The sequence below is a fragment of the Carlito syrichta genome, unplaced genomic scaffold, assembly GCF_000164805.1.
Source record: "Carlito syrichta isolate Samal-C Ts95f unplaced genomic scaffold, Tarsius_syrichta-2.0.1 Scaffold287760, whole genome shotgun sequence".
Taxonomy (NCBI): domain Eukaryota; kingdom Metazoa; phylum Chordata; class Mammalia; order Primates; family Tarsiidae; genus Carlito; species Carlito syrichta.
Window position 1 is genome coordinate 45,138 of NW_007231856.1, and position 11,226 is coordinate 56,363.

The 11,226-nt window shown below is 47.1% G+C and overlaps 1 protein-coding gene across 2 annotated transcripts in view; it reads right to left on the reverse strand.

Moving 5' to 3' along the window:
- Positions 1-572: 572 nt before the first annotated feature.
- The window catches only part of ILDR1 (immunoglobulin like domain containing receptor 1), a 40,526-nt gene continuing 29,872 nt past the window's right edge, over positions 573-11,226 (reverse strand). For both annotated transcript variants that reach the window (XM_008052984.2, XM_008052985.2), the window contains 3 exons: positions 9,317-9,448; positions 8,296-9,110; positions 573-650 (listed from right to left, as the gene is read on the reverse strand). In XM_008052984.2, the coding sequence (XP_008051175.1) occupies positions 609-650; positions 8,296-9,110; positions 9,317-9,448 (989 nt within the window). In that variant the 3' untranslated portion in view covers positions 573-608. The remainder of the gene's footprint in view (positions 651-8,295; positions 9,111-9,316; positions 9,449-11,226) is intronic.

Here is an 11,226-nt window from a genome sequence, read left to right on the forward strand (position 1 = left end):
GAGGGAAACCAGGCACAGGAGTAAGGCTGGTGCAAAACTGCTTCCCTGTGATTGTCTACACTTAACAATAAACGGCTCATGAGAGGGCACATGGCTGGAGTATCTCCTGTGCCATCTCTGACTAGAACCTCAGGAATGCTCAGGACTGGGCATGGGGGCAACAGGACAAATTCCAAACATGGACGGACTCTCGAAATATGACACAGAGGGAGACAAATTCCCATGGGAACTATAATACTTCTGAAACGTGTTTGATTTCTTCTTAAAGGTTCCTGAGTTCTCACTGGGAGAATGGCCATGGCCCTGGGCAGTGTGACCTAGTGAAAGACTCAGGCTACGAAGTTCCTGAGGATTCACATCCCAGGTGGGTCCATTACCAGTCAGAGACCATGTAAATATGTAGAATATGAACCAACTCTACAACTACAGTCATTCATTCCTCAAACTCTAGTTTTTAAAATTCTTCTATTTGATTCTCAGAATCTAAGTCAAAACTGTTAGATACAGACTTGCAGTTAGTTCCCTTCCAAGTCAGCTGGAAATCTAGGTGATGCTGATGACACACAGGAGCTGAGAAGTAGCCACGGAAGTTGTGCTGTGACCGGGGACTAAATGACCACACTCCTTCCACTATGGGAACTGTCTCTCTCCTGGGGAATAGAACACAAAAAAATCCAGTCAGCCGGAATCAACTACCCACACATACAACATGCGAGGTGAGCTTGAGTCACAAATCCTGAGTGCGTTGCAGCTGCCAGGACAGCAGATCTAAACCTAAAAATATTTCTGGACTCTTCATGGAACAGTCTCTTCCCCCCAGGTTTACATTTCTCTTCTTGTCTATCTTTCTAGAGTCTCCCTCAAACACCTTTAAAATTTCTGAGAATTTCTTACAGTCTTATTCACTTTGCCTCTTGCTCTGTTTTTAAAAAATCTTCAAGTCTCCTTTAGAATAGTAAAAGGTACCCTGTTCCATCCATCAGTCCATCTCTCTACCACCCTACCATTCGCTCATGAAGACATGGCCCAGTTGTCTTTTTCCTATCTGAAGGCTCCTGAACCATTTTTTTTTTTTTTTTTTTTTTTTTGCTGTCCTTGTCTTACAGACTTAAGTCCTTTATACCTTAGTATTTCTCTGAAGTTATTTTTCAGGGATCACTAATTACCTCCTCCTGATCAAACTCAGGGGCTTTTTCTTCAAAAGTTATTCTACCTGGTCTTTGGGCTTTTTCCACTTGTTCATTGAAGATAAAAACTACGATTTACATTTCTCATATTTCTCTAACTATGTATTATAGGGGATAATTTTATTTAAGCTTTGAATATTTACAGTTGTTGTGCATGAATGTGACCTCATCTTTTTTTTTTTGAGTCAGGGTCTCACTCTGTCATCCAGGTGGGAGTGCGGTGGCATGACCATGGCTCACCACAGCTTTGACCTCCTAGGCTCAGAGTGATCCTTTTGCCTCAGCTTCCTAAGTAGCTGGGACTACAGGCACATACCAGCACATCTGATTATTTTTTTGATTTTTTATAGAGATGATGTCTCGCTATATTGCCCAGGCTGGTCTTGAATTCCTGGGCTCAAGCAATCCTCCTGGCTCGGCCTCCCACAGTGTCGGAATTACAGGCATGAGCCACTGTGCCCAGCCGGTGACCTCTTCTTATTTGAACTAGGAAGTTAAGGTATCTGTCCTAAAATATTCTATTTGAGGTTGGGCCTGGTGGCTCAGTCTGTAATCCCAGCACTTTGGGAGGCCGAGGTGAGTGGACTGCCTGAGCCCGTGGTTTGAGACCAGCCTGGGCAACTTGGCTAGATCTTGTCTCTACAATAAATTTTAAAAATTAGCCAAGCATGGTAGCACGCCTGTAGTTCTGGCTACTTGGAAGGCTGAGGTGGAAGGATCGCTGGAGACTAGCAAGTTGATGCTGGGGTGGCCGTGAGTGTGCCACTGTACTCCAGCCTGGATGACAGAGTGAGATTTCAACTAAAAAAAAAAAAAAATGTTTGAAAGGTATACACACACACACACACACACACACACACACACACACACACGCATTCATGTTGCTATTATTTAAAAAAACTGTTTCCAATTTTTCAGGAAAGTGAGTTTTAGGGTCATGGTTTCTAATCAAAATGCTATTGGTTAAATATGCCCTGACACAAAGGAAAACAAGGAAATGAGGTCAAAGGAACTAGTCCAGAGCTTGCTAAAGGAAAACTCAGGCATACTCAAGGAGTGGACACTTTATCGAAAGTAGAAGGTTAAGAAGCCTGCTGGGCATGGTGGCTCACACCTGTAATCCCAGCACTTTGGGAGGTGGAGGCAAGAGGATTGCCTGAGCTCAGGGATTCGAGACCAGCCTGAGCAACATGGTGAGACCTCGTCTCTACAATAAATCCAAAACTTAGCCAGACGTGGTGGCACGTGTCTGTGGTTCCAGCTACTTGGAAGGCTGAGATGGAAGGACCACCTGAGCCCAGTAGATCAAGGCTGCAATGGCTGTGAGCGTGCCACTGCACTCCAGCCTGGGTGACAGAGTAAGACTTCAACTCAAAAAATAAAAAGAAGCCTGATATAATGTTTTAAATTAAATCAAAACATCAAGGAAAAAAGAATCACCCTGGGAAATATACTGAGATCCCATCTTTACAAAAAAAATAAGAAAATTAGCTAGACATGGTGGTACATGCTTATAGTCCTAGCTATTTGAGAAGCTGAGGTGGGAGAATCACTTGGGCCCAGGAGTTTGAGACAGCACTGAGCTATGACATCATCTTTGCACTCCAGCCTGGGTGAAAGAGCCAGATACTATCTCCAAAACAAAACAAACAAAAAGAGAAAGAGAGAGAGTGCACTGGAATTTTCTACAAAAAGTTTGATTTTTGCTTGGAAAAGAAAGAACACAGTGGTTTTCTCTTATATTAGAACAGGCCAAGTACTGGACCAGCCAGAAATACCTTGGGCAGGGGTCCTCAATCCCTGGGCCAGGAACCTGTAGTGGTCTGTGGCCTGTTAGGAACTGGGTCACACACCAGGAGCCAGGCGGCAGGCAAGGGGAGTGAAGCTTCATCTGTACTTACAGTCGCTCCCCATTGCTGGCATTATCTCCTGTCGGATCAGCCCTGAAAAGCCTGCTTCCATTTCCAACATCCTACCTTTGTGAAGCAGGGTTTTCTGCAGTGACACAAACCAAAACGAGATTACAGAGAAAACTGGACATAAGCAACACACTTCGGGTGTCACTGTCTCCCATCACCCCCAGATGGAATCGTCTAGTTGCAGGAAAACAAGCTCAGGGCTCCCACTGATTCTGCATTATGGTGAGCTGTAGAATTATTTCATTAAAATATTACAGCATAATAATAACAGAAATAAAGTACACAATAAATGTAATGTGCTTCTATCATCCCAAAGTCATCCCCACCACCCCAAGCTGGGTCCATGGAAAAATCGTATTCCACTAAACCAGTTCTTGATGCCAAAAAGGCTGGGGACTGCTGCCTTAGGATAAGACTGGGAAGAAAGATTGTCAGTTTAAAGGAGGCTAGGAACAGGAGCCACTCAGTCTGTAATCACTGAATTAAAAGCTTGAAGTTTCTTTTTTTTTGAGTTGGAGTCTCACTGTGTTGCCCAGGCTGGAGTGCAGTGTCATGCTCACGGTCACCGCAGCCTCGATCTGCTGGTCTCAGGTGATCCTACTGCCTCAGTCCTCCAAGTAGCTGAAACTACAGGCGTGTGCCACCACACCTGGCTAGTGTGTATGTGTGTGTGTGTATGTGTGTGTATGTGATTTATTGTAGAGACAAGGTCTCATCAAATTGCTCAGGCTGGTCTCAAACCCATGGGTTCAGGCAATTCTCTCACCTCAGCCTCCCAAAGTTCTGGAATTACAGGTGTGAGTCACTGCACCTGGCTTTCAAAGCTTGAAGTTTCTGCTCCTTATATTTCTGGGGTTGTAGCTTTAGTGGAGGGAGAAGACTACCAGACCCGCATGGAGAAGATCCTGGCTGCTCTCTGGGGAGGAGATCCCTCAACATAATTTCCATGTTCTCATAGGCACCACACAGAATACAGTTCTTACTTGTTTTAGGTTCCCATGAGATCATCTGTGTGAAAACCTTTGTTTGCTAATATCTATTTGTTAAACATTACTCTTGAAAGAGAAGCTTTCATATGAACCAAATGTCTTTTGTTTAATTCATATTCTACAAATACTAAAATTATATAACATATTTCTTTCTCTCTCTCTTTCGTTTTCCTTTTTCTTTTTTCTGTTTTTATTTATTTATTTATTTATTCTTTCCTTTCTTTCTCTTTTCAGTTGGATTCTCTGTCACCCAGACTGGTACAATCACAGCTCACTGCAGACTCAGGTGATCCTTCTGCCTCAGGCTCCCAAGTAGCTGGGACTACAGGCGTGTACCACCATGCCCAGCTAATTTTTTGCTTTTTTATAGAGATGTAGTCTCACTATGTTACCCAGGCTGGTCTTGAACTCTTGACTCAAGCAACCCTCTTGCTTTAACCTTCCAAGTGCTGGGATTATAGGCATGAACCATTGCACCCAGCCTTAAATAATGAATTTTAGATAAATATCTTATAAAAAGTTAAGGTAAACTGTAAGTGCTGAAAGCCTACTTTAAAAATATAGTGATGTATCTTATCAATTCAAGGAGTAAACAGAAACTTCAAGTGCTACATGATCAAAGATCACCATCTAGAGGCCCAATTTTATGATGGTCTCTGAATTTCACTACAAGTTTCAATGACTTCAGAGGTTAGAAAGGCAACCTGTGTGGAAAACATCCAGCCTCATCAAGGAGAGGAGGGAAATGCAAGACTTTGGCCCTGGAGACTTTGGCCTCAATAGAGGCATTCAAAATTCAAGTTACAAAACAAAACAAACAAAACTCTGTACCCTTCAAAGTAACCAGTCAGCAACATGAAACTTTGGTCCTAAGCCTCTGGTCACACTGTCAGAATATGAATGGAAAGTTGAATGTGATAAAGTAATAATTCTTTGGGAGATAAGCTCAAAGAGACTCAAAACAAAGGAGGCTTTTACAACAATCTTGAACAAAATTTTTGCTTCTCAAGAGTGATGTTACAATTTTTTTGTTGTTGTTTTTGTGGGTTTTTTGTTTTTTGTTTGAGACAGGTTTTTATTCTGTCGCCCAGGTTAGAAAGCAGTGGTACAATCAAGGCTTAGCCTTCATTTCCCAGGCTCAAGTGATCCTTCTGCCTCAGCTTCCTGGGTCTCGCTATATTGCCCAGGCTGTTCTCAAACTTCTAGACTCAAGCAACCCTTGCTGCCTCAGCTTCCCAAAGTGCTGGGATTATAGGAGTGAGCCACCATGCCCAGCGACTTTACAAACTGAAAATTTGGCCTACTTGTGGTATATTATTGTTGTATACACCTTGATGACAAAGAAAGCTGTAATACTTTCAGAAAATGAGAAAACAATAATGTCATAGAAAATAACACTGGCCCCCAATATTTTTATTTTTCTAAGGAGGCAGTGTGACGTGAATTATTGAAAAGGGCACAGGCTTGAGAGACAAAGGGCTATGTTCAAACTTTGGCTTCACTCCCTATGGGCAGTCACTCAGTCTCTAGGAGCTTTGGGCGCGTCACTCAGTCTCTAGGAGCCTCATTGTTGTGAAGATTAAATCAAATAAGGCTTGGAAAGGCCTTATCCCCAATAATTACATCTAGGACATAATTGGTGTTCCTCTTACCCTTCACTCACTTGCAAGAAACCACATAATTTTTTTTTTATTTTATTTTAAAGATGTGGGGTATACTTCAGGATTAGGTGTACAAGTAGTCATCATACCACATAATTTAACTTAAATAAAGAAAAAGGCCAGGTGTGGTGGCTCACACCTGTAATCCCAGAACTTTGGGAGGTAGAGGTGAAAGGATTGCCTGAGCTCAGCGTTTGAGACCAGCCTGGGCAACTTGGCGAGATCTCATCTCCGCAATAAATTAAACAATTAGCCAGGTGTGATGGTGCATACCTGTAGTTCCAGCTACTTGGAAGGCTGAGGTGGAAGGATCACTCCAGCCTGGGTGACAGAGTGAGACTCTAACTCAGAAAAAAAAAAAGAAAATCAATAAAATAAAATAATTTAACTTAGAAGAAAATAGGGTTTAGATTTGGTGCCCCAAGCTGGTCTTTAAATTATTACTTTTTTCTGTTAAAATGAAGAGACACGGTTTAGTCACTATATGTGTAAAGTAACTGCAGTTGTCCCAGTCTTGACTGTTTCTCTCAGGATGTAATTTTCTTACTGGTAACATGGAAGAAATAGCTCTATCATCTGTAAATGAGGATAACAGTACAAACCTCACAGGGTTGTCGTGAGGATTAAATAAGATGTTGTATGAGACATTTACAGCTCAGTACCACTTGGTAAGGGGAAGCTATTTTCACTATCACTGTTGTCTCTCATGAGACCTCTGTGAGAGGATGACGCAATTGACATTGATTACTTCAGAAATGTGTGCTGGTCTCCGCTACCTTCCTCATAAGTTTCTCTCTCATTGAGGTTCTGCTCTAGAAAGAGCAGCATTGTGGCTCTCCTGAGAGCCCTGCATCTTTGCACACACCACATGTGTGATTAATTTTTTTTAAAAAATCGCTGGGTGTGATGGCTCAAGCCTGTAATCCCAGCATTTTGGGAGGCTGCAGTGAGAGGATTGCCTGAGCTCAGGGGTTTGAGACTAGCCTGGGCAACTTGGTGAGATCTCGTCTCTACCATAAATCAAAAAATAAGCCAGGTGTGGTAGTGTGTGCCTGTAGTTCCGGTTACTTAGAAGGCTGAGGCGGAGGGATCGCCTAAGCCCAGCAGGTTGAGGCTGCAGTGGCCTTGAGTGTGCCACTGCACTCCAGTCTGGGTGACAGAGTGAGACTCCGACTCAAAAAAAAAAAAAAAATCACAGCAGAATATATACCTCTCAAAGCCTGTAAGAGACTACAATTCTTCTTTTCATAATATCCCTCTACTCTGATAACTTCCCCAGACCTACTGCTAATCCCTTTGACTGTCTCAACCAAACGAAAAGAGAAAAGGATATTGGTCAAATAGAGAAAAGGTTTTCATGGGTAGCTTGCAAGTTGACTCTGAGGCAGTTCATTGGCGTTTTGGAACAGTGGCAGCATATCTTTGCAAAACAGCCACATTATGGAACGCTGTCATTTGGATGTATTGATTATAAGATTTTTTAAAAGAGTATCTTTTTTTTTTTTTTTTAGTCAGAGTTTCACTCTGTCACCCAGGCTGGAGTGCAGTGGCACGCTCACGGCCACTGCAGCCTCTGCTTGATAGGCTCAGGCGATCTTTCTGCCTCAGCCTTCCATGTAGCTGCAACTACAGGTGCACACCACCATGTCTGGCTAATTTTTTTGATTTATTGTAGAGATGAGGTCTTGCCATGTTGCCGAGGCTGGTCTCGAACCCCTGAGCTCAGGCAATCCTCTTGCCTCTGCCTCCCAAAGTGCTGGGATTACAGTTATGAGCCAGCTTAAAGTATCTTCTTTAAGAAAAAGGAAAGGTCTGTATCCAGAGGCCTCCAAGGCCTACATCCTCCTGTGTTCTGCTTTGAGGCTAGTAAGCTACACCTGCACCCACCCACACCTTGCCTTTCCACAAAATCCTAAAGCTTTGACCCGTATTTGGGAGATCAGAGTTTTATGTTTCCTTTCTTTAACTCAGTGTAATGATCCTTTCCAGGATGTGTCTTGGAGGGCCTCAACCTCACATATACCAGGGTCTTGCGTGTTGACTTGACGTTTTCTGTCAGGCTGAATGTTCTAACTTGGGGTATGGAAATACAGTTGCTAAGTAAAGCAAGGCAGCTGCGAAAAGAGGTCAAGCTTTAGCTGTGAAGGCCTGCATTCAGGCCCCAGCCCCGCTATTCACAGGTGCTTACCCATTCTGAGCCTCATTTCCTCATCTGTGAACCCGGACCCTGCCGGACCTGCCTCGCAGGACTGCCAGGAGACCCTGCACTCTGCTCTGCCTGGCACCCTGGCCTCACTGGGTCCTTTAGCTCTAACTAGAGGAGGCCCACCCAGCCCGCAGTGTCTCCTTTTCCCCTAGTCTGCGTGCAGTGGCCCGATCATAGTTCACTAGGGCCTCAAACCACAATGCCATTTATGCAAAACAGGAGGAGGCACCGTCAGCGGTGGCATGTGAGGCGGCCCGTGCCCCCCGTGGCCAATCCCGGCTGGAGGGTCCTCTCTGCCCACGCCCGACCCTCAGCAGGATGCCCCAGGCTCACCGAGCGCCTCTCCACACTCCCTTTTTTCCTGCCATTCTTGCCTGGAGTGACATCCAGCGAGCGGTAGCTAGGCGGCTTCTCCTCCGGCCAGTTCGGGGAGTGCGAGCGGCGACGGGGGCCCCGGCTCCGGGGCTGCCTCTCCTTCTCCTCCTCGGAGCTCCAGGAACTGAAGCCAGAGGGCAGGGGAGGGGAGTAGCTGCGGTGCCTGCGCCTCCCGTGCCTCTGGGGGTTCTCCCGCGGGCCGGGCCTGCGGGGCCTCTCCGGATGGCGACTCCCGAAAGGGGGGCCGCTGGGCCGCCAGTGCGCCTCGCTGGACGAGGGGCCGTCGCTGAGGCTCTCCCTGTCCGACCAGGGGAGGGGCGATCCATTCGGCCTGGAGCTGCGGTGCCCTCCACTCCACGGGGGGTCCAGCTCGCTTCTTGCCAGCACCCAAGGCTTTGGCCTCCGGTCTTGGAGCTCCTGGTGGAAATCAGGGTAATGGTGCTGCCTTCTCCCCTCCCTCAGATCCCAGGGTCTGGAAGGAATTGGGGTGAGCCACTGCTGCCGCGAGGAGTCGCTGGTCCTCCTCGAGGAGGGCAGGTCTCTGGTCAGCGGGGGCAGGCGGATGATTCTGCGTTCCACGACCTCAGAGCCCAGGGAGGACAGCATGCTGCGGGGATGGCCGAGTCTGGCTTTGAGGTCAGGCGGCAGAGGCTGGGCCGGATTGAGGTTCCGCAGCTCTTTCTCCAAATACTCCAGGACACCATTGGGGATGGGAGGGTGGGCGGCAGTCTGGGTCACTGGCATCTGTGGGAGGCTGGACCGCAGGGACAGCTCTAAATGGGAACAAGAACAGAACATGCAGAAGGGCTGGCCCACACAGCTCCTCAGAATCAGGACATCAAAACGTCGCGGTACTGAGCTTGCTTCCACTCCCTCCCACCCTCAGTCATGAAGAAGCCCACCATATGTGTCAGGGGAGCCCCATGCTCTTATCCTTGCCCTCTGCCCTCCCGGACCCCAAATCTCTGGCAAGGTTTACCTCGCTGCAGCAGCGGGTTCATTGGATAAGACGAAACCAGGGAGCTCCTGTCCGCCCCCCAGTACGGGGGTCTTTCCATCATCTGAGGACCTAGGGCCTTTGCCTGCTTCATGTAGCGGTGGCGGGCCAGGGCTGCAGGGGGAGAAGGAGAAATGCAGACCCTCATCCAGGGCAAGCCCACACCTCCCAGTTCACGTCTCTTCACCTAGCAGTCTTGCAAGAGGCCAGCTTCTCTCCTCCATGTCCATTCTCACCTATCATGCATGGGAGTATGGGCTAAGGGCGTAGCAAATCAGCTGTACCCCTGACGAGGTGCTGGGAATAAATTCTCTATGGGCAAGACTGCAACTTTTGTACCCTAGGAAGTATATTCTTTTATTTTTTTTGAGTTGGAGTCTCACTCTGTCACCCAGGCTGGAGTGCAGTGGCATGCTCATGGCCACCGCAGCCTCGACCTGCTGGGCTCAGGTGATCCTTCCGCCTCAGCCATCCAAGTAACTGGGACCGCAGGCATGTGCCACCAGGTGATTTATTGTAGAGACAAGGTCTCACCAAATTGCCCAGGCTGGTCTTGAACCTGGGCTCAGGCAATCCGCTTGCCTCTACATCCCAAAGTGCTGGGATTACAGGCTTGAGCCATCAAGCCCAACCTGGAAGTACATTCTTAAGCTTGACTTTCTAGCCTCAAAAAACATTTCAGCATCCTGCCCATTCCTAAGGTCACCTAAAAGGCATAGGTAGATGCATGGATACTAGCAATAGAAATCTTGGGCCATAGGCCAAGAAAACCAGAGGCCGAAGGCCAGAAATAGAAGGTATGGATGCAAAAGTCTGAGAGGAGGCTGAAGTCAGGGCTGGAGGTACCTGCCAGGCAAGCTCAGGGCTGTCTTCTCAGAGCAGGAGAAAAGGAGGAGGACATGATGCTGAAGTGAATGGACAGAATCACTTGTTTATTACACAGAAGAGTGTTTCTAGCTGGCACACCAAACCTGGGTGGGAAAAAATGTGTGGGTGGAAGGCAAGCTGCTTTCTACTCCTCTCCTCAACTTATTAGGTGTTGGGATTTTCCCTAAGTCAGGGGAATCCCTAAGGGGTGGGGTGGGAACAGGGAAGCGGGAAGAGAAATACCATTTCCTTTCTGAGCAAAGAATATCATATTAAAAAGCAGCACAAGGGGCTCATAGAAATGTCACTCCAGTCCCTAGGTTGGGCTGGTCTGAGGCATACAATCCACAGTGAGTGCAGATTAAAAACAAAAGTACTTAGTTGTTTTTCTTCATGGTTTTGTGCTTTGAAGTCATTGTGGCTGAGTGCTGCAGGTCTCCCAAGGGCTGTGCCTATTCATGCGTGTCGGACATGTGCTTGCATGTTTAAGTGCAGGAAGTGCCTGCCTTGGGCTGTGAATGAGGGTAGGCCCCCGGTTGGCACCCCTGCTTCCTCCTTGGTTCCTAGACCCTGTGGCCATCCCTCTGGCACAGTAGGAAAGGGCGGAAAGCAAGCATTCTGGACCCAGCTACACGGGGTGGTTGCTCAGGCCAGCAGCAAAGGAACCATGCAGTGGGCTACCCAGTGGCTCTGGATGAAATAAACTTCTAGCACAACAGAAAGTGGTTGCAGCAGAGCCCCCAGAAGTGTCCAACAATCCAGCCCTCACGGGGAGTCACAACCCAGCCCAGAGGAAATCAGACGCAAACTTGCAGGAACTCACCCAGCTGCCACACCTTCATGCCAACCAACAGCCTCCCTGAAAACAAGTCCACAGTCTCAGTCCTTTCCTCTTCCTTACCTGACAGGTGCCACTCCCTAGCTTCCTCTCCCGGCCACTATCGATACAAAGTATCTGGCCTAAGAAGAACCTGGAAACAACCATGCTGCCCAGCAAAAGAGGACTGGATTAAAAAAATGTGGTA